The sequence below is a fragment of the Falco naumanni genome, chromosome 2 (assembly GCF_017639655.2).
Source record: "Falco naumanni isolate bFalNau1 chromosome 2, bFalNau1.pat, whole genome shotgun sequence".
In the NCBI taxonomy this organism is placed as follows: Eukaryota; Metazoa; Chordata; class Aves; order Falconiformes; family Falconidae; genus Falco; species Falco naumanni.
The window spans coordinates 74,938,283-74,961,877 of NC_054055.1; the positions used below are offsets into that span (position 1 = coordinate 74,938,283).

Genomic DNA, 23,595 nt, shown 5'->3' on the forward strand with positions numbered 1-23,595 from the left:
GCGGGGGCGGGGCGGGGCCACCCTGGGGGCTGCGCAGGCCCCGCGGGGAGAGCGGGGGTTGGGCCGGCCGGTCCGTCCGCCCCCGGGGCTCTGCCTCGGCGGCCGCGGGCCCGGCGGGCGGGAGGGTGGCGCGGCCGGTCGTGTGGGTGGGGCAGCTCGGCTCGGCTCGGCTCGGCTCGGCTCGGCTCGGCTCGGCTCGGAGCTGCGGGCCCCGCGGTGGTTACCGGGCTGTGCGGTACCTGCGGCCGGCCGCGACGAAGGCAGCGAGGCGGCCCGGGCGGGTCAGCCCTGGGAGCCGTGGGTAGCACCCGCCTGCCCCGCTCGCGGGATTGCTGAATGAAGTGTTGCGCGATATCGTGCCTTTTTTTCCGTCAGAGGTACTATTAACATAATCTGATTTTTATTACCTTCATTTGAAAATCCTAGCTGTACCCCATTTAGCCTTTTAAGCCAACAGAAAAAGTTCAGCGTAAAACTTCAAGATTTATTCCCAATGACTTGAAAATAGCACAATGCCGTGTGTTTCCTCAGTTGGCTAGTAAGAAAGTAAAATATGTACTCTACCATTAAAAACATCACTCATTCATTGAAATTGTACTATGCATTGAATAACTGAGTCTCTTGTCATCCATCTCCAGGACCACATGTCTCATGGATGGTGTCAGGGGCTGCCGAACCTGGCAGCCCAAGGGAGCAAGGCAGCCGCATGCATATACGTTGATGCACGGCAAGCCGCACAGAGCAATGCGGGCAGGCACGCTCAGCGCTCACACAAACAGCAGCAGCAAAGGTCTCTTACCTTTGCCCTTGCTGGCTGGTTGGGGTGACAATCTGTCAGTGGGAAATACACACACATCCATCCATCCATCCATCCATCTATCCATCCATCCACCCACCCATCCATCCATCCACCCACCCATCCATCCATCCATCCATATGTACACACGCAGTGTTGACCCCTCTGGTAGCAGACCTTAGGTGAGGCTCCTGTGGCACCGGGAGGGGCTGGGGTAGGGGGCTCTGTTGCCCCTGCGGGGCTGCTTGGGCTGAACCTCCTGCTCCTGTCATGGTGCATGGAGATCAGCCTTTTGTTACCATAACCTCACTGGTTATACATCATCCAAAGTATCCACATTAATATTTTTAAATCAGATTTTTTTATGTGCGGCAGCAGGTTGCGAGCAGAACTGAAAATTTATCTTTAGGCTCATTTTTGCCCAAATAGTTAAAAAATACTAAGAACCTAGAGAAATTATACTGAATTGAAAATGGAACTAGAATGCTTAGATTAAATACAACTGTGAATGTAGACAGCTGTCCTCTGTAAATCCGTAACACTGAAAACAGTTCTGAGATAGCTGGAGAGCCTACTAGGAAAGAAGAGGCTGTGTAAAACCAAGAGAAGAATTGTGCTTGTCACAGAGCTTGTCAGAACAAACTCACTGCTCTTTTTTTCAGGGCTGTGAGCTGTGGCACTTCTACTTGCAAACAAGGAGGTTTGAAAGATACTACAGAGGTGGAAACCAGAGCATCTTTCATATGGTACTAATACAATTTTCAACTGAATAAAAGGACAAGGATCTCATCAAGAAAGAGCAGCCTATGTTTCCTGGCACACATAGGACAAAGGTGTGGAATTACTCCACTTGGAAAAATATTACATCTCTACCTCTGATGCCTGCAAATTTAGCATAATTGTAAATCCTAATATGTGTACATCATCGATGTGACTGCAATACTAACCAAAGAAAAGGAAATTGCAATTGTATGGATGCTTCTTAATCTTGGGACACACTTCTGATCCAGAGTAATCTTTCTATACTATGCCTTGCTTTGTCTGGGATAGAAGCAAGCCTGATAAACTAGTTTCAGACACTCCAGAGGAGTAAGATGGTAATGCAAAGTCTTCCATCTCAAACCAATGGGCCTAATTTTCTTCTTTTTTCTCATTTTATTCAGTCTTACAGTATAGTTCCACTGGCACAGAAACAAAGCAATGAAGTTGACTCCAACCCAATGCATCTGTACATATAAGAACAGGCTTGATGAGGCAGAACACCTTCTGTTCCTGCCAGCTTGTTTTGATAGGCAATAAAGGAACATGGATCTGTCTCTAGTTATCTGTAGATCCTCTAGAGATGTGTGCAACATAACTCATTTTTCTTACACGCAGCATCCCATTAAGAGTAAGACAAGCATGACTTGCCTCCTTTGAATTCTGCTTGTATAGTCCTCCTCTGCTTTGTGCAACAGACTTTTTGAAGGTACAATAAATAAGTAAAGAAATATATAGAAACTCTATAGATTCTTTTCAATGAAAATTCAGACAATGTCCAAAAATAGAGATCACAAAAGGAGATTTTTATGTGCAGAAAATGTGATGTGGCTTTTTGATTATTATTTTTTAAGGAGTGGTAATTACTAAGTTTGCTATTCTGATAAACTAAGGTGACAAGAGTGATTTAGTTTATTTAAAAGACAAAACCATGAAGCTGTTGAAATACATGCTTTCGTTTACATTTATCTTATCCGTGCTGGTCTAAAATGTCAAACTAAAGAACCCTGTGAGAAAAGCTAAACCACATCACATAAGCTACCACAGTTGGAAGAGGTTGGACAAGTAATCATTATTAACTGCTCCACAGCAGCCTTGCAGGAGTCAGGCAGAACAAGTGTGAGGCTGCACCGAGCTGACCGAGGTGAAGATCAATGACACCAGCAGTTATCAGAAAAGTGTCTGTCTGGGCTGGCTGTGCTAGTCAAAGATTAGCTTGTCCAAGGTTAGTTATGAAACTGTTGACATTTTCAAATATCTGAGGTGTTTTGGACAAAAGCAAAATAGCAGTTAGATCTCTGAACTGCAGAGATTTTTCCTCAATACTTTTTTCTGGACTTCTCTGCTTTTTTGACTATCCATTTACACTATGGCCATCACAGTAATACCTTCAAACATGTAAAGAACCCTGTGATTAATCAAATTCTTGTACCTACTTTTAGGCATACCACAATGAGTGTACATGTTTCAGCTTGGATGTATTATTTGCACTCACCTGTGCAAGTACAAGATCAGCTTGTTTGAGGAGCAATGCGTTTCCATTATGAGGAGTGAATCCTAGGGATGCTGCTATGAAAAGGATGAACGTTTAACCTTTCACAAGGCAGCTGGGCTTTTCTAGGATAACCACATTAACTCCAGGAGCTCAGACTTACATTTTTCAAGGAGCCTTTTTCTGCCATTGAAATCCTTGCCATTGTTCAATGTGTCTGCACAGTTCATGAAGTAATTAATACCTCTTGTTTCTTTTACTATAGGGAAAAGAATATTAGTGGTTTACAGATGGATTCTATTTCACCAGCTAATCATCAAGAGCTCTCCTCTCTTTAAAAACGTCATTGTGTCATTTAACATCACCTGTGCTATGTTTTATTTTAATCTTCCTATGTACAACTGGTATTTAGCTAGCAGTCTTCTGAGCAAAGAATTACCTGCTTCATGTTACACTCTATCTCCTTGATCTTTTAAGATTGTTTTACATGTTCCTCTGTATTTGTGGGTTATGAAGAGATATTCTACATTTTTTTAGTAAATTCAGATCCTTGCAAGGTGTATAAAACAGAAGTACTTGTTTACCCTCAAATTATTTTGTCATTGCTTCCTGCAGAGTACTGCTGAAGTTTTACTGGAAACTCATAAGACTTTCAAGAGCCACTTTTACAGACTCGAGGAGTGCTTTCAGAGCAGGTACCCTAGTTTTCTTTCACCCCTCTGATTGTTTAGCTCTGTGTTCTATAATGCATTTTTAAGAACCCTTACCAATTCAGTTTTCTTCAGCTCCGGTCTAAATGCTCCCTCCTCCTCTTCTATCCAGCTTGGAAGGCCTGCAATAGCTCAGTGTGTCTACATGATCACATCCCAGAATTTCCTTTCTATTTGAAGTAGAGTGGTATTACAAGCCTACAGAAGTATTTTGGGGAAACCACAGGAAGTCAGTATAAATAAGATTTTAAGTTAAATACATGAGCTGTATGGTGTGTAATATCCCTGTTAATGTTTTTGCATATGTTTATCCCACACAGCTATCAAATGACATTATGCCTTGCTTGGGAGGAAACATCACAACTGCTGAGGGAGTGCAGTATAACTAATACCAGAGGAATGCCAGCCCGTCTCTCAGGAAGCTCCATGTCTATCTCATGGGACAAGAAGCAGCAGCTACAGCCAACAGGGGTGTAGCAATGCCCAGGAGGAGAATGTGGCCATTCACAAAGCATCTTTTAGCAAAACAGAGATCGTTATCCAAGCCCCAGTGAAGCATCTCTGGCCAGCATATTTAAATAGTGTAAAGAGCTTCCCTCCAAGAGCAATTAAAGAAAGGATGTCAGGGGTTCAGACTAGCTGCTTTGCTTTTGGCCTCTGCCACACAGAAGGTATTGCAAAATGGAGAAGCATAGAGTCTTGAAAAAAGATCTCACTGTGAAGAGAACTAAATCTTAGTGAGAGGAGCATGGAGTGCCAGGTTTTGTCCCTGTGTTGTCTGAGAGGATGAGCTGCCAGGTCCACAGCAGCAGCACAGGGCAGAGGAAAGAAAAGAACGCTTCCTTCCTGCTAGTTTCCACCTGATATCAAATGTGTGCTATAGCCTTTTCCTGGATGAAGTGGTGTGCTCCGAGCACAACCCAATTTACATGATGCAGAAGCAGCATCACAGTAACATACGCTTCCAGCGATGTCTTTCCCAGCTGTTGCCACAGCCCAGTGTCTGTTGCTGAAAGCAACTTCTGCTCTGCAGCTCGCTTTCTCTCTGCTGTTAGCTTGAAGCCAACGACCATCCTCAGAGGAGAAGACAGGGCAATGCCTAACAACCTTGTAATCGCTGGGACAAGAGGCTAAGTGTCTGCTGACAACACCCCTAGTTATCTGCGTGTTTGAGGGGCAGTGGATTATATCAAGTCTCCAGGCCTCTCTGGAAATCACACGTCTGGCTTGTGCTGCATGGGCAGTTCCACCTCTCATGTCAGCATTGCCCCTGTCTCACTCCTGCTAACACCTACATAACCTCTAGAGAAAAATAGTGTATCAGACTATAAAGACTACTGTTTCTGAACTGTTTGTATTTGAAAAACACATGAGCAAGTTCATAAAATATTTTCAGAAAATGTGTGTGTGTACATAATGTATATCTTACATACACAACATGCATATGCTATATATGTGTGCATATTCATATAAAACACATGTACACATACGTGGTGTAAGATACAAATATATACTTGCCTAAATATGAAAAACAAGTCTTCCTTCTACTGATACAGTATAATGATTACTGCAAAGACAACGGTATAAAGTTAGGGAAAATGAAGATAAGATGCAGAGAAAGGAAGGTTTATTGGCTCAGCTGGAATCCCAGTTCTTCCAGAAAATGACTCTCGATGCTCCAAGGTCAAGAACGTTTGCGGAGCTGTTAAGGATATGTTCATTATCGAAATCTCCACAAGAGGGCAGTGCATCCCATAATTTTTCTACTTGAACGCTCGCTGACTCAAGTAACTGTAGAGCTGCAACTTTTACGGACTAAAGACCACTCACCACAAGCACTCGAAGTACTGATTTTAAGTATAAGGATTACTTAGTGTAACAGGATATGCATGCATGTGTGTACATGTGGGGCAATCAGAGCCAATATTAATGTCAATAGGCCTAGCAATATTTGGAAAGAGTTGCATAGAGATCAGAGCTATAAAGAGACTTCATAAGCACGTTAATAGGTGATAGCATATGTTTGTAACAGAGCTTGAGGCCCATCCAGTAAGTCTGCATGGTTGTAAGAACAGGAATAATTCCAGTCTGTGACCTAAAAAACTTTTGCTGAATACGAAATAAAAACTGAAATACTGTCAGATTAAAGGTTTTATTTTTGCCTTCTATCTTCTCAATCTGATCAGATTTATCAATTGAAGAAAATCTATCAGTTGTATTTTATCTTATTTTTGTACTCCTTTAAAGGTTTCTTTTTACCAGCAATAGGTGGGAATAGTTACCTCGTTAAAAAAGCTGTAATATATGCATATTTTAGGTGAGACTATACGGAGTGGTTTGCATTAGTCATCAGAATGGGGTGGGATACTGATGAATTCTACATATACTATGGAATTCAAGGTGAAATAGGGAAAAGAAAAATGTCAGCCTGTGGACAATAATGAGGAACCAGGGAAAATGAACCATCAGTGTTGGAGTGCTGAAACTTTTTGAAGGAGAAAAAGCCATTGCACCTCCATAAAGAGTTTCTAATTGGGAATGTGGAGAGATTCTTCATAGAGGAAAATGATGGGAAGAGGCTTCCAGTCATTCAACTTAAATATTTTCCTTTATTTTCTGGAGTCATATGGGTTTGGGGAGGTGAGAAAGACCTGCAGCTTATTTAAATGTTTGCTGAGGTCCCCAGGGATATTGTTTCCTAGGTCATGAGCCTACATCAGATGAACGAACTGCTGTTACAAGCATGAAGATGGCAAAATCTGATGAGAGTTGTTAAGAAGAAGGTGGTAACAGTCCTGTGATACCAGCATTGCTTTTGTAGTGTGGGTCCGTAGTAACATGGAAGTCTACAAACGTCTGGATGTCTGAATGCAACCGATAGACAAAGCAGCTATCACATAGGGTTTGGGAACAGAGAAGGCATTTAACATGAATGCTGCCAAGCAATAAAAACAACACTTGCGATCTACTTTTGATCAGATAAGTTGCAGCTTTTGTGCCTGGTGAGCCCCCATTTCCAGAGATCTGAGTCCCTCTGTGAGATGTTTGCTCTGTATCTAGGTAGCGGTTTACTTGTCTGTTAATCACATTCCTTTCCTTACAGCAGAGATCTGCAGATTTGCGACTGCTTCCAGCTTTCATGCTGAGAGGGCTCCATGTTTCTAAAATGAAACTGTCTGTTTATGAAGAAAACTATTTACAGACATTCTCTTAAACACAGATGGCCTCCTGCAGAGATTAACTTTCTGGATCTTTTCTGAAACTTGCACTGTATTTCTCCTCACAGCTGCCACAGAGGTTACTTCTTCAACCCCTCTCCCATATCTAGCTTGAATCTGTTTATATCTCCCTTAAGTCTGTTGTCCTTTCTCCTTTGACAAGGCTGCTCAGGTATACAGTAGAGGAGCCAAACCTTTACTTTTCCTCAGATTTAAGGCACTCGACAAAATGCTTCCCTATTTTTCTGGTACCTCACTGTATCCAACAACATCAGTTAAGGGTGTGGAACATGCTGGAAAAAGCTTCAAAGGACTATTAGCCTTGGTAGCGACAACATGCACATTTTAATTTCTGCACGTGAGTAACTGTGACATGCCAGAGCCAGGTCATGTGGGCAGTGCCGCAGAAACTGGAGGAGGAGAAGCTCAGTGTCCCAGTGCCGTAAAATTTCTGCAGAAGGAGAAGACTGACTGCAGACACCGTCATGAGCCAAGACAGTCAAACAGGGGGGTGAGGTATTTATTTATGCTAAAAGCTAGAAAGGTATTCTGTCTGGCAGCTCTGAACTTCTTGTTTTATAATTAAAGACGCCTGAGAGTCTCCTCATTTGATAACATATTCCAGCTGTTTAGACTTTTAAGGAAAAATACTACAAGTTGTAAGACTTACAATGAAGTAGTGAAAGATCATGACTTCAGTAGGAGTCCAGACTTTAGGCAGGCAGTGTTTTTTTGTCAAATAAAACCCCCAAGCTTTAAAAAAAGTATCTCAACCAAGCATTACGTTCTATTTTGTTATGCACTCTATAATTACGTTTTATAGATTTGACAAGGGAACACCTACTTGCAGAAATTTAATCCAGAATGAAATTACTCCAAATATATCAAGACTAATAGTCTGATTGAAATTTTGCTCTCAATAAATCCTTTTAATACTATGAACTGCAGCGTAAATGAGGAAAGACAGCACAAGATTAATTCCAATAACAAGTTCCTCTTTTTTTTTCAGGATGGATTTAGTTATTAAGTACAATAGCCATGGCTTATATTCTAATTGTTCTTGTGAGAGTTGTTTTATATTAGAATTTTCATTTTGGGTACTTAAAAGAACTGCAGCTTTAGATACGTCTAAAAAATTTTGCCGATATAAAGATTCTCCTCATGGACATTGCCAGGACAAGATCCTGTCAGAATCTTAAATCGGCTTCTCTAGAGGAACTTGTCAGGTTATTGAAAAAGACTTTATTACGTACTCTTTCAGCAAAGGGGTGCTAGAGGGTGTTTGCTGGTGTATTTGTGACAATGCACTCCAGGGAATCATATTCTTCACTAATGTAGCTATGACAGCTTTTAAGAGTAGACTGGGCTGCTGCCTGAGAAGTTGAAAGAAAGCCAGCAACTGCAAATGGCCCTGCCCCAAGAGGACAGTGAGGTCTGCTGCTAGTCAGCTCCAACAGCAGCAGCTTTCAAGAGAGTCGAGTGATGGAAAAAATGAGAGCAGAGGTGAGAAAAGATGTTAGAGATTGAATTAATAATGTTATGCTGTGAAGCAAAATGTGTTAGCTGTTACCAGCAGCTGGAGGGGTTTGTTGAAGGGTGACACCCAAGTTCATCCTTAGTGAACATGAGGAACTGCTTGATCAGGGGTGGCTGGACAAGGTGACCTCCAGAGGTCTCTTCCAACCTCAGCCATCCTGTGATACTGTGACTTGTCAACAGCGCTCAGTGACAGGGGCTCCCAGCTCCCTCCCTGGCTCTGGGATAGGCTCTTCCAAGAGAGCAGTAGGCAAAGCTCCCTGCTGAACCCCCACTGGCGGCACCCCAGCGGGCAGGGTAGGAGAGGCCATGCTCCAGGCAGCTCTGGCAGGACTTAAACAGGGGCATGAGACTGACTAGAGCGGGGCCAAGGGGCTGCCTACCTTACGGTGTTCTGCCTCAGGCACTGACATTTCAAGGGAAGGAAGAACAGGGCCATCGCAGTGTCACTTCCCCTCCTCCAACCTCTGACCATTTTAATCTTAGGGGTTTTCCTGAGTCTGTCGTGATAGCCTATTTAGTAACCTAGGACAGATTTCTTTTTCAGGTGCTTTTCCAGTCTCTCTGTGGACCCATGTTATATGTACATCCACAACAACCTTGGCAAGGTGTTCCCCAGTTATACTATGTGTTATGAGAAGAGATACTAACTTTTCCTCATTTTGAGCACGGATTTCATTCTCTTAATATGTTATTCCCTAGTTCTTGCTTGGGCAAAGGCAGTGAAACTCATCCCAGCCAGCTTCTGCACTTCAATGAGGGTTTTGTGGACCTCTTTCCTACCTACCTTGCATTGTCTCTCCTCAGCTGAAGACTCCTAAACTATTTAACTTGTAAGGTTTTAAATTCATCCCACATGCCCTTCTCTTGACCTTTTCTAATTCTTGTAGGTCCTGTCTGTGATGAAGAGACCAGAAGTGCACTAAGTAAACAAGGTGTGGGTGAACCATGGATTTCTACAATACCGAGATGATGCATGGCATTATGTATTATGATTCAAAGTGGTCACTGCTGAGCAACATCATTTGGTACACAAAGCTATGACTGGATTTCCCCATGTGTTTTACCTCACACTTTCCAGTGCTGAATTTCACACTCAAACATTCATGTTTTCCCGCACACCTTTGCATATGTAGTATATACCCTTATATACTTACATATTCTTATATATAACAACATCTCCTTAAGGAGACACCACTCTGATGAGTATCAGTGTAGACCTTACGTTATTTTAAACTCTTTGAACTGGAAAAAATGACAAAAGATGGTTGAGTGGCTTCAGGATGATCTCTTTCCCTCTCTCATGTATCAGCACAGATGTAGCCAAACAGACACTGAACCCCAAACGGATCACAGTCCATCTGGGGAATGTTTATCAAGGAAGACTGTCCCTGCTCCCCTCCCCTGCCCACAGCCCAAGACCTCATGTCAGAGCTAGCCAGCCTCTGCCCCAGCAGTGCCACGGCAGGGCTGGTCTCCAGCTCCCCACAGCCCTGCTGCCGTGGGCTCTGCCAAGCTGGGCCCACCTGTGATGCCCATGACCCATCCCCAGGGAGGTGCCCAATGCCCAGGGCTGGGGCTGTCCTGATGTCCCTGGCTGGTCCTGGCTGGGGGTGGCATGGGCCCTCATTGCCAGCCCCCTTCAGAAATGCATTGAAATTTTAAAAAATATGTATTTGGTGCACCTATTGGGCAAGGAGAAGGGTTCCAAGTTAGCCAACATCCCATTCAAGTATTGCTGCTTCTAAAATTTGTGCGATGGGGGTATGCCAATACCAGCTTCTAAGATACATATAAAACTAGGAAAAATGAACAGGTATGCAAAGCAAAAAAAATCCATCTTCAGAATGTATGGGAAAAATAAGAGACTTAAAACATTACAGAAATATAAAAAAGCACAATAACCATGGGAAATTAATTCATTTTATTTCATTACTTGTTTTCCCTGCTCTCTTCTAAGCTTGGAAGTTTCTCAGACGTGGCAGGTGCAAACAAAGAAAGGAATCTTAAATCATGTCCTTTTTATGTTTTTTTAATTATTATTATATATACAAGGAAGTCCAAGCACATTTATAGATTAAATTGCTAAAAAATAATTAAAAAACTCCCACAAAACACAAAAAAAACCAAAGCCCCAAACCCAAAAGAAGCCTATACATTCATGTCTTCTCAGTAAAATTGAATTAACAGAGGCCATCAAGTAAGCATGTTGCCCAGAGCCCATATTTCCTGAACCAAAGGCAATATAGGTATGAACTCAGAAATCTTTCAAATGGCAATCTATATTTATGTGTATATATTTATACATATATACATGTATGTCAACTTACACCCACTGACCAAGGAGGGTAGAAGTCTTGCTACCTTATCATGCCCCAGAAGGACACATTTCCAGTGTCAAAGAACAGTATGTTGGACCACTTTTAAAAATAATTTATTCTCCTCCTCTCTAAAATAAACCTCCAAAACTTAACAGTATACACCATTGCACTCCAAAGAATGCTGGGTTTGGGTTCATTTTTATATTCCTTTCTCAGGGAACAATCCCACTGACCCAAATGGGAATTTTGCCTAATCTGAGCTAACTAGAGGCTAGTGAGTAAGATGGCATGAAGAGGTACCTGAATGAGGTATCCTTCCTGTTCCTCTTTCGACAATGTCAGAAGAGGGATGGAGGGCTATGAAGAGCTGTGTGAGGTGGGAGAGAAGAACATTTTCAGTCAGTTGTGAGCATCTTTTCTCTCTTGCAAAAGGAGGAAATCAGTATTTTTCAAAACAGAACAGTTGATGTCCAAAGTGCAAGGTTTCTGCCCTTTTGACTCTATTTGGTGTCAGTTACAGTTCAGACATATTGCAACCACCTTTTTGGAGGCACTAAGTGCTTGAAGATCATGTTCAAAATAAAGCAGAGGGAAAATCTGCGTTAGAACTGGGAGAAGTAATGGTCTTCATTATAAAAATACTTGCATGTTTTAGAAAAAAATATTAAAAGGAAAGGGATTACAGTATAACCTCTGAAAAAACTTCTGCCCCAGCAAGATTCTGCAAGCAGTTTTGACAGTGAGAAAGCTGGCTGGCATTCTGCGAAAGTGGATGGTGAAGGGACTTGAACAGCAAGGTGAAACCATGCACTGCTAAATTAATACACAAGTTTGCAAAACGTAAGTAACCAAATTGCTGCCTGACAGATGTGGGACAGTTTAGGAAGAGCCATTGCTCTTTCTTTGGAGGTCCTGGCACAAGCAGGCATTTTGGAGCACGTGCTAGAGCTCACGCAGGAGCTCAGAGCCTCGGAGTCATACAGGAACAGATTCAGTGGGCTTCTCTCTTCCAGCACACATGAGGCGATTTAAAGTAGGAGGCCCATCTCGCTGCCCTTATACATCCAGCACACAGACTGGTAGTGCTGGGAAGCTTCCAGGCAAATTGCTGGGAAGGTTTGGACCAGTTATATATCTGTCACTGAGGTTGGCCTTGTGGGCAAGAAATGTGCAGATCAATTAACACTAACACTGTGAAATGCCACAAGACACTTCAGATGTCTTTTGAAAGGTAGTACCAGGTCCACTGATGTTTATCCTGCTCCAATAACTGACGATACATTAGCAGAAGATAAGACATAGGGATATCTCACAGCTGATTTTGTGGTTATCCAGCCTCTGTTGTGAAGAAATTTGTGGTTATTAGTGGTGGAAAATTGTGGTTTAATCATGTCATACACAGGGAAAAAAAAGGCAGATTTTAAGGGCCCCAGATGTTGCCTTTTCCTTAGGCACAGGAGCTCAGAAATCAGTATAAATCTAGCAGGTGGAATCGGAACCAGCTGAAGACAGCCTCCTACTCAGAGCTGGATGGAGTTGCAGCCCAGCAAAAGGATCCCCTACAGCTTTGTCTTGCTTGTGAGGGGAAACTTGTCTGGCACTGCCAGGTGGGTTTCGGCTCTTCGCTGTCAATGAGGGCCAAAGGTAGGTAAAAAGCTATAAAAACTACAGGAAAAACTTTGCCTTTGTCTGTCCCCAACACATATTCTGTAGCAGTTGTCTTTCCAAGCATGCAAGCAGTTGTTGAGATCTGAGAAGAATTAAAATGTGACCCCAGTATACGCAAACAAGCTGGAGAAGGAGATTTCAGACATGAGTCCCAAACACAGGACTGCCCATTCAACCTGCCATAGCCTGTTTCCAAGGTATTTGGTACATCTTCCATTCTCAAGCTTTGCTTTCATTTTTTTCTTCTTCTTTCTGTTTGCCTCTTGAAAAAAAGTTACGTTTCTGACATCTGGCCATAGGGACGTGTTTTCAGCTGGTTTCTGCTGGCACAGAAGCACTCCAGGCTGTGGCTGAATTCTTATCTATCCAGCTGAAAATCTCATTAATAATCCACACCATCACTGTAAGGAAGATAAACTCACTGTCCATGCACTATATAAAGCTAAATTATCTTCTAAGAGGGATGGTGCTTCTGCGTATAGCCCATAGTGAATTGGTGGAAATAGCTTGTTGATACCAACCATGTACAAGCAGCAGCATTGTTACTGTAGTAGGTCAATATGAGAAAACCTGTTTCCTTAAATCAACCGCTCCCCCCTTTCCTGAGAAATTAATAACTTCAAGAAATGAAAACATAATCCACTCAGCAGCTGAAGTAGCCTCAAACATTGTTAGTTCCTTCTTTCCTTTCATTGTATGAGATATTTTGCTGTATAAAATTGAAATAAATAACATGAGTCAACCTAACCTTTTCAAAGGTTAGTGTGGTTTGGTTCTGATAAACAGTCGGGTAAGTGTTGTGGTGAATTCACAGTGGCTACGCTTTATGCATTAATGGTAAATGGACAAGCTATTTTTATGCATTCTTTTATAGAAATACAAGAGAGAAAGCAATACATTAAAAAAAACCCCGCAAACACAAACCCCAGCACATTGCTTAGAAAAATAACTCCCCTACCCCACATCAAATTTCAGTGTACGGTCTAATTCACCTGCAGTAATATTTCACATTCACTGAGAATCACAAGCCTTTGGTTAAACACAGAGATCATACAACTGGAAAGTAATTTTTGTTTAAAATTTGTCCCTTGGTTTTACACAGTAGGACTAATTTCAGGCCATCCCCTGATTCTCAGTGTTGGGTTTGCTTCAGTGCCTTCTTGAGTAAACTCGTTTCTTTTAATACTTCCATTTCTTACCAGAAAATACTGAAGCAGGATGCACAATATAAGTATGGCTCAAGTTCTGTCACTGGAGCAATGTATTTTGAGGGAAGCCATTCAAAAATAATTTTTTTCTGTGTCTACTCACAGATCTCAGAGGTGCCTTTCTTCTGGGGATATCAAAGGCTAAAAAACACTTTCCTGCCGTTGCAAATAGACCTTTACTCCCTCTAACCCATCCATCGGTCCACTTGACATCGACCTGGCTGACATGGTCCTGCCAGAGAATAAACTTTCCCTTCTGGTTTCCAAACTGTCACTGAGCAGCACCTTAGGGCGAAACACTTGCATGAATTTCTGGTAAAATTCTTTGGATGCAAAATAATAAATGAAGGGATCTATGCAGTTGTTGAGGCAACTGAGGCACAAGGTGAGCTTGTAGGCAGGGTACAAACTCCTGCCGTAAAATAGGCGGATGATCATATGCACAAGTAGTATAAAGTTATTGGGAGCAAAGCAAGTGATGAACACCAGAAGGACTATCATCGCCAGGTATATGGATCTAGTCTTCTGCCTGTTACCGTATCTGCTTGATGTCTGAATAAGCTTCCGAATGGTGCCGATATAGCATCCGACTGTTAAAACAAAAGGGATCAGGAAGAGCACAACAAATAGCGTGAGGAGAAAGGCTACCCAGGCTGCGAAGTTGGGCAGCATTTCCCATTTGAGGACGTCAAAACAGGTTATAATCCCCAATTCTTTCACTTCGTAGGTCAGATCTGTGCTTTCTAGTGGGTAGAAGGCTAGTAGCAAGAAAATCCACATACCTAGGCAGGCAGCCAGGGCATACCTTTTTCTTCTCCACTTGATCAATTTCATGGGATGTACCACACCCATGTACCGCTCAATGCTGATACAGGTCATGGTCAGTATGGAAGAATACATGTTGGAGTAGAACATCACAGTCACAAGGCTGCAAAGAGTCTTGCCAAAGCTCCAGTGATTGCTTTGGATGTGATAAGAAATCTGGAAGGGAAAGCAGCTGGCCAGCATGAGATCTGTGATGCTTAGGTTGATCATGAAGATAACAGAAGGTGTTTTGGGCTTGATGTGCCAGCAGAGCACCCAAAGGGAGAACAAGTTGCCAGGGATACTGATCATAGCCACCAGTGTATACACAACTGGGAGGGTGATGGAGATAGCTTTATTCTGGAGCATTGCCAGTGTTTCAGCATCCAGGTGGGATCCGTTTTTACCCATTATTCACAAGGGGGTTGTTGATTCCTACAAGCCAGCTGGATCATATCATGGACACTTGGCTTAAAAACCTGGAAGACAAATGTCAAGACAGAAAAGCAGTATGTCAAAACAGAAATTAAGAATATAATTCTATTAAACAAACTAAGAAAAAACCCTATGTAGTTTGATAGATTATCTCTGAATGAACTGAATCCATTAAAATTCTGAAAATTCTTCTCCTCCCTCCGAATCATGGTAGTGTTTTACTGATGTCACTTCTTCCTAGCTTTGAACAGCTACTTTTTCCCTGCTGAATGGCTTTGTGGTATTTTTTGCAGTCTATATGTTATCACACCTCCTATGTTATTGTAACATAAAGAAAATCACATATCAGAAATTGAAATTAAATTGTTGTCTGTGTGAAAACACTATTCCATAGGACACCCATAAGCTAAATCCATTCTGTCTACTCTAGATGTCATGACCTTGCTTCTTGTAATCCAGTCTTTTCTGACTCACCCCGCCTTCTCCCAACTATACAGTGATCCATTGCAAGTAAGGGCCGAATTTTTAATTTTTTTTTTTTTTTCAACTGAGGAAATGAGAACATACAATCAATTGTTCTTGGTATATTCATGATATAAACAGGATATAAGGAAAACTCCATGTGTAATTGACAACCAGGGACAGATTGCAGTTGCTTGAACTGGTTTACAGGCTGAAGAGACCAGACTAAAGAAGTAGCAAGCCTTCTTCTAACAACAACAACAACAAATAAAAAATATTGAGTTTCAATTTCTGCCAGATGTAAGTTATTAAAAAATGTTCTGTTTGCAACTGTCTTTTTAGCATCACTTGTTGTCCTGGTTTCAGCTGGGATGGAGTTAACTTTCTTCTTAGTACAGTGCTGTGTTTTGGCTCTGATGTGAGAACAATATTGATAAGGCACTGATGTTTTTAGTTGTTGCTGAGTAATGTTTATACTAACTCAAGGATTTTTAGGTTTCTCAGACCCTGCCAGCCAGAGGGCTGGAGGGGCACAAGAGACTGGGAGGGGACACAGCCAGGACAGCTGACCTGAACCAGCCAAAGAGATACCCACACCATGGGACGTCCTGCTTGGTATATAAACCTGGCAGGTTAGCTGGGGCAGGGGGGTTGTTGCTCTGGGACTGGCTGGGCATCGGTCAGCAGGTGGTGAGCAGCTGTGCTGTGCACCACTTGTTTTCCTTTCTCCTTTTCCTTTGGATTTTATCCTTTCCCCCCACCTTTCCATTATAATAATTATTATTATTATTATTGTGATTATTGTTGTTCTTACCTTTTTATTCTGTTTAAATTATTAAATTGTTCTTATCTCAACCCTTGAGTTTTACATTCCTTTCCAATTCTCCTCCCTACCTCTCTGGGTGAGGGGGAGTGAGCAAGCAGCTGTGTGGTGCTTTGATTGCTGTCTGGGGTTAAACCACGACACTTGTATTCTGCAAAATTAGTTTCAGTTTTTCAGTCTGCAAAGCAAACCCATGCTTTCACTGTCTGGCCTATAGAGATCTTTCTATGCAGATACAATAGCTTATGATTTACCTTGATGTTTTATACAGTGCAGCAGCAGCTAGCAGCTGCAAGCAAGAACTCATGCCTCAATGCATGCGTGCTTACTTCCATTAAGCTGCAAGTACAGGGTTGTAAAAATGAAGAAATGGCAATGGATGACAAGAAAGGCTGAGGACAGAGCAGCTGAGTTCTGTGAAGAGTGGTAGTAGAGGCTTGAAAAGGGTGCCAGGCGAAGCAGTCGATACTGTGGGCACATCTATGCTGTTTAATAAAAGGGAGTTCAGGCCCACTCCTACTTGTGGACTCTGATCATCTGCACTGTTTAATCCAAGCATCTCTTTGAAAGACACATCTGCTGTAGCAGGTTAGATTACAAAACGTAGGTGCCATTCAGCTGGTGTCACTTAACCTCAGATCCAGTTAAATAAGACCTTTAATTTAACTCTGTGGTCATAGCCCATGAGCAATATAACAGGTGAATCCCTCAGAGACGTCAGCCCTTGGTGCTGGATAACTCTAGCTGAAAATAACCATTATGATGAAAAATGTGATTTCTGACAGAGGCTCTTACCGAATAACTTGCCATATATAATAACTTCACAAAAATAACTGTCGGTGGTTCCTGAGACCTGGCAAAAGTGAAGTCTTTACTGAAGGAGTAGATAGATACTCAACTCTGGAAATAAACTGAGTGCAGATCCAGAAAAAGCACAGCTACACCAGCAAGAAGTTCAGTGAAAGCTTGTTTCTGTTGTTTCTTGATCTGATTAATTTGACATAGTGCTTCAAATAACAGCTAAAATATTCAGAAATTGGTAGAGTCAGTATTGAACAAGTAATGTTAACAGATGTTGCCAGTCTTTCAGGAGCTTCTAGCTGGGCTGTTGGAAGCCCAGAAAAAGGCACAAGAAAATAGGAATTGCAAAGAAGTCAGAGATATGTTCCTAATAAACTTATCCCACACATGACACAGAGCAAACGTGTTCCAAGTAATGAGCACATGGCATGATCAAAACTGCAAAAAAAACCTTAAGCAAATCTATTGCAGGTAAATTTCTTTTCTTGTTAATGAAGCTATATCAAGAATGAAACACACTTTTTAGTTTTCAGGGGAATTTGAAAAAGCACGTACTGACACAAAGCTCTTGGAAAAAAAAAACCTTAATGCTATCTATTTATGACTTACCATAGTAAATACCTATTCATGAACTCTATTGCCTCAATAATCCTGCTCAAGTGACACGCACCCCTTTGTGCCCAATAACCCTAAACTTCCCCAAATAGAAAAATTTTATTTATATGGAAGTATCTACAGAGCTCTAATAATGAGCCTTTGCAAGTGGAAGTTATTTGCTGTCACAGGGTAAGGGAACTTAGCCCTAGACACTATTCCTACAGAAATTGTATGTACTTGGGAGGTAGGAATATAGGTGAAAATTTCCATTAAATCTGTCACACTGGTCATAAAGCTGTTGAGTACCTCTGACATTCAGTTTTGTGTTGGGGCTAATCACAAACATATCTTCTTCTAAACTTGCTTTTCCTGAGAGCACATCCTGATAAGAAGGAGATGAAAAAATTCACACATAGATGCTGCAGTACGCAAAGCAGTGTCAGGATTCATGGCCTGGCTAAAGGCCAGTTTTATGCACTTGTGGAACACTACCATCAGTAAAACACAAATGCCTCCCAAATGTAGGCAACTCCTGAACAGGGGTTGAAAGGCACCAGACTTCGTGGTTAAGATGCCTACAAGAGCTCTCCAAAAAGGACAGGTCCCTTTGGCACAGTTTTCAGCAAGGAAGATGTTCATCACAAGAAGCAAAAGAAGAATGATGCTGTGGCTCCCTAGTGTCTTCTGCAGGGGAGGGAGGGGGCATGAAAAGCACTGTTGTTGCAAGTCATTTTTGAGGAGAAATAGCCTCTTGGAGAAATGTGGAGTACAGAAAACCCTCCTTCTAGCTTTGACTTTCCTTTTAACAAACCCTTCTGGGTCTCTCTTCCTGAATCCTTCTTCTAAGTCACCCTTACTTGTGAAGCTCTGCCTTTTAATGCCCAGATTAAGCTGCTGGAACCACGATGTAGCTTTTCAGCATACTTTACCTCTCCCAGTATTGCATCTATTTGGGTTTAGTTAACAGTCTATTCATATTTTCATCTTGTTCAGGGTAACTTTATGTCCTTCCTCTACTGCAACCACAGTCTCCATCTGTCATTTGTGGTTTAACTTGAAAAGGTCATAATTCAAGTAAGAAACTAATCTTTATGAGGATTAAAATTACATTACACTTACATTTTATGAGTTGTTTCCTTTCAGGTTTTCAACACAATTCAAATCAGTGGGGCTTGCATGGATTCTCTGCAAGAGAAACTTTGCTGCAGGATAATTTTAAAACATCAACCCTCAGCTAAGGTTTCATATGCATGATTTGTAAAAATACAGTTCTGTTACATAAATATCCCCATTAGAAAGACATTGTTTTGCTTTTATTTTGGGGAGAGATGTATTTAAACTGCAAGAGACAAATGGATATACAGGTAGACTGAAACAAAAATGCAGTAAGGGTGCTTCAAGTGAGAAGATCCAGTTTCATTGCCTTTTACATCAGTCCTCACGATTCTGATATAGAAAGAAAAATGTTAAACTTATCTGCTTGTCTCATTTTTAAAACATTTAGTGGATGGATGTATTTTAGTTTTATATTAGGAAGTAAGAGCACCTACAGCCTCTGGAATAACTTTCATTAAATCCGGGTAGGATTTTTTGCTTCCCTTTGTACTCACTGGCTCATGGCACTCTGTATGGAAAGCTCACCTGGAAACTCAGTAACACCAGGTTTTCATCCGAGCTGTAACTGTAAACAAAGGTGAACAGCTGCTTAGTGTCTTTTTGACAGTAATGGTGGTTCCTGTCCCTTCAATTGACAGAAGATGACAAATTAAACATTAAAGGGTATAGTAAAAAACAAACAGTAAGCTATCAGAAGACAACTGTGTTATTTCTTTGCCATGGAAAAATAGCAGTAGAGATATGTCTACTTTCATTTTAGGGGACTGCTAAGTAAAAACTGATGTGTTTCCTCTCTTGCATCTATTCTATTTCTCTTGTCAATGTCAAGTGCACCTGTGAAAAAGACTGAAAAGCCAAATGAAACCCAGAATTACCCTTTTATAAAAGGATTTGTCACTTGTGATTTGAGATAGAAAAATAAATCTCAAAACATATCATGCAGCAGAAAGCCTTACAAAACCTATTCTGTTTCATAATTTTTGGTTCACTACCTGTCAATGCACTATTTTGTGGAACAAAAAGGTCTTATTTCATAAATTCTTTGATAGTATTACACTTTTGGGAAGACACCCTTCCAGATGAAGAATGTAGGATGGCATGTTTCAGATTACAGGAAAAACAAACTAAAATACAATTTCAACTCAATTGCAAACAGACTGAGAATGAAGCAAAATGAAAATATAGATTTTATTGTAAGCACTTAGCAAAATAATATTAACAGTTTTGAATCAACGCAAATGTGACTGAAGAATGTGATTTGTTTTTTTCTCAAAAGATGCATTTTTTGAAAATTTGTTTGTTTTTCACTTGCTCAGTTTAATACTATTACAAAGTAATAACCAGAGATAAAGGATCAGGATAGTTTATCTCTCTAAATGTAGCTAAAATTGGTGAAAACTTAGGGATCCTCAGTGTGCAGTGTTCCTGCTGGGGACCCAATCCCTCCTGCACTGTCTGAATTGCTAGTAAGATAAAAATATATCAGACAAGCACAGAAAACAGACACTTAATCTCTATTGTAAACTGACTATGAGGAGAACAAGGAGCCAGGAGGGCAAGGAGCCGGGAACCAGTCATCTTGAGTTGTGGAAAAAGTGGCAAACACTTTGATATTCAAATTGAGTAAGGGGTTTTAATATGAGGAACAAGAAGAAAAAGTGCCCTTTGTAACACATCTCAGTTATTGTTCCTAAAGCATCATTTAAGTGTTTCAGAGAAACACTTCTGCAAATGTTCAAGTTCGCCAAACTGAGGCATGTAAATGAGTGCATGTCCGATTGCATGTTCCTTAAAGCGAACATAGGCTTTACTGAAAGAGGGTGCAGGTTTTGTCTGCATGGTTCTTTCTCATCGTCGCAACAAACTTTCATGCAAATTTTATCTTCTAGGCTTACATCTCAAAAAGCCAAGGGTTTGGTTCACTCAGTCAAGATCTGAACCTAAGTCTTCTAAGAAACTTCTTTGTTATTGGGCCTTCCCTGTTCCTGCTAATTTCTTTTTTTTTTTTTCCTTCTCTTTCTGTTTTGTTTTGAGTAATATGACTGCAAAGATCAGAAACTTATCACAAAGACATTATTTTGCACTAGGCTTTAGCTTACCTTCTTTTTAGATTAAATATATTTGGGAAATGAGACTTCTACCCTCTGTGCACTCATGTGTACAAGTATTTCTGAGCAAACGAACAAAACTGAAAACATCTAACTAGCTGCAATATTCCCAATCTTCTATGTCATTTAGCTTTTGAAAAAAAACCCAACTGTTCTTTATTTCTAATTTTTCAACAAAGATTATTCAGATAAAGGATGTAAGTAAACCATGTGTATGCCTAAACTGCAAAAGGTGGCATATTTTTCTTACAATGAAAGAGTTACATTATAATCACTATATTAGGGAAAAACTCTTGTGGAGACAAAATTCAGTCTTTATCTTAGTACACCAAGTCAAAGTAAACCCTATGGTGGTTATAGCTCTTACCTCAAATAGTTAGGGTAAGGTAAAACAAGAGTGACTTCTCTCCACAAGGATTTCACATTGAGAGGTAAAAAAAACCCTTTATTTTTTCATAAATAAAATATAGAAGCATTACCAGCTGTAGTGTAGTGGAGGGGTACATGACTGTTGAGCTAGTTAGCTATATCAATCTAGATGAAAGCAGCTGTATTCAAAGGTGAAGAAAAATAACCCTATAATTTCTGCCTAATAGAGTGCTTCTCTTCTCCATCTTGAGGGACTGCAGTTGCCAAGATTCAACCAAAGAAGCCTTACTAAGTGTAAAATCTGAATATATAGGTGAAAGGCAAAGAAAAATCGCAAGAAAGTGCTATACTAATTCTTCAGAACTAACTGAGTAGTAAAATTAACTTTACATAGCTACCATTACATTTCCTGTGTGTGTCCCAGACTATGCAGTTTTGCTGACAGTTGAATTGTAGTTCACTTGAACCTTCACCTTTGTTAACCGTAAATTAGCGAAGTCAGGATTATGTGCTGGTGTTAGCGATGTTCACCCTAATTTGGATAAGGTTTGCATAAACACAGCCACAATCATCTGTGTCAATAACCCAGTTCAGAGTGAAACTAGTCAATGTAGTCTTTAAAAAGTTAATTTCTGCAGTATTCAGGTCTATGGAAATAATAAGGCTGTGGGCCAGTATTGAAAAAAAAAACCCAGCATCTGAAGTGTGATTCTATGACTTTAAGTGCTAGTTGCACTACAAAATGAAGCAGCTTGCCGTTTTCTTTATTGGTGTGCAAGGCAGTCAGCTTTTTAAAATTCTGTGAGCAAAACCTGAAGTCAATGGAAGCCCAGCTTGTGTAACTCCGATGATAGATTTTCTAGGCTGGTTTAAATTTCAGTCAGAGTAAGCATCCTAAACTGGATTTAAAGAGGTTCCAGTTTATGAGCTAGTAGCTAGAATATAGTATATATGTTGGTCTTTCCTACATACACAGGGTTTATAAGTTTAATTTTTTCAAGCCTGATATTTTTAAAAGGATTAGCAAAGCTAAGGCAACCCCTTTTAAAAATTCAACATAACAGGTCAGGAATTCACTCTACAGGACTCTAGGCTGCTCTGTGGTCACTGCCCATGTGAATGTTTATATTTCCCAACAGCATAAGGTAACTTACCTCTTGGTGAAATAAAAGCATGCATGCAAGCAGTTACTGAAATATTGCTCGTGCCTGGCAGGGAACCTTGATTTCATTAGACCACAGTTTTTGTCATATGGTGTCTGGCCATGGACAACCAACTTCAAAAGCTCCTTTTAACCACTCTGGCAGACATCCTGAGTAGTGTGGAGTTGTCCTGCACCAGGGGGCCCTCTTGCAGGTGGCTTGTCCTTGAGTTATGGCAAGATGGTGAAGATTTATGGTTTTACAGAACTTTGACCACAGAAAGTGCCAGACCAAGTCTAAATTTAAATACACACAAAGTGATTTCCTTTATAACTTTAAATCTTTCTAATGTTGCCCATGTCCAGGATTGACAGACAATGGTGCCCAGCCCACAATTACTTCCTGCTACAAGTAATTGCCTCACATAGCTGTTGTGAAAGTCAGAGGAAAAAGAGTTGTCCATCATTTCCCTTCTGACCTCATATGCCAGGAAAAGAAGTAGCAGTTTGTTGGCGCAAGGTCTTTGTGGTAGGCAATATGACAGATGCCCAAACCCAAAACAGAATCTCTCAATCTTCAGAAAACTTGATGGTCTTGTACTGAATCTGTATGGTCTGACTGGCATTTTACAGCAAATATATATATATACACACACACACATAAACAACATACGCATGTGTGTGTATATATATGTATTCTATTTGAAATCTGTACTTTCTATCTTTTAATTTCTCTTATCTGTGAAACTCTTTTTGAATGTTTCCTCTCCTGTTCAGTCCACAAAGGAATTGAGGTAGAGCTGCATGCATGTTTTTGAAGATTATCTTTAGAGATTAAAAAGAAGAAGAAAAAAAAATATCTCACACATTGCTTTTTTTTTTTTGCACTTGTGCTACGAATATGACAGTCTGTAGCTGTTGATTGATTTAACATATGGTGGAGTCCATAAACAGGACAGTCCACCAAGTTCTGCAGGTAGCTGAAAGGATAATTTGTCATGGTATTTGGGAAATATTTTGAGCAACAAGCGTAGGGGAATTCTAACAGTCATGTAATGTACTGGGGCCAGAAATTGGAAACGGTATTGTTAGGGGTGAATCAAAGAACGTGGCTGCGCATGTAGGCCTTCTTCCACAACCTCCACTAGCTGGTCTCAGTATGTACAAACCCTCTTACTACCTCCTAGAGAAATAAACACATCCCAAAACATCTGTGTTGGATCTGTAATAA

General features: G+C 40.9%; 1 protein-coding gene and 1 long non-coding RNA gene across 9 annotated transcripts in view; one reads left to right on the forward strand and one right to left on the reverse strand.

Moving 5' to 3' along the window:
* The first annotated feature begins 166 nt into the window (after positions 1-166).
* LOC121083955 lies at positions 167-10,407 on the forward strand. 5 transcript variants are annotated; one of them, XR_005826535.1, is made up of 3 exons: positions 167-377; positions 1,459-3,742; positions 9,402-10,407. It is a non-coding gene; the product is annotated as an uncharacterized LOC121083955 (long non-coding RNA). The 5 variants fall into 5 exon arrangements; XR_005826537.1 differs by lacking the exon at positions 9,402-10,407 and adding an exon at positions 4,078-5,988 and having other exon boundaries at positions 1,459-3,986; XR_005826534.1 differs by lacking the exon at positions 9,402-10,407 and adding an exon at positions 4,078-5,988.
* Positions 10,408-10,563: 156 nt separating this feature from the next.
* P2RY8 (P2Y receptor family member 8) overlaps positions 10,564-23,595 on the reverse strand; it is a 36,561-nt gene continuing 23,529 nt past the window's right edge. For 2 of the 4 annotated variants that reach the window (XM_040584893.1, XM_040584894.1), the window contains one exon: positions 10,565-14,991. In XM_040584893.1, coding sequence (XP_040440827.1) covers positions 13,850-14,923 — 1,074 coding nt within the window. In that variant the 5' untranslated portion in view covers positions 14,924-14,991 and the 3' untranslated portion in view covers positions 10,565-13,849. Of the gene's footprint in view, positions 14,992-18,749; positions 19,796-23,595 lie in introns of those variants that run through there. The other 2 variants (XM_040584896.1, XM_040584895.1) reach the window with 2 other exon arrangements.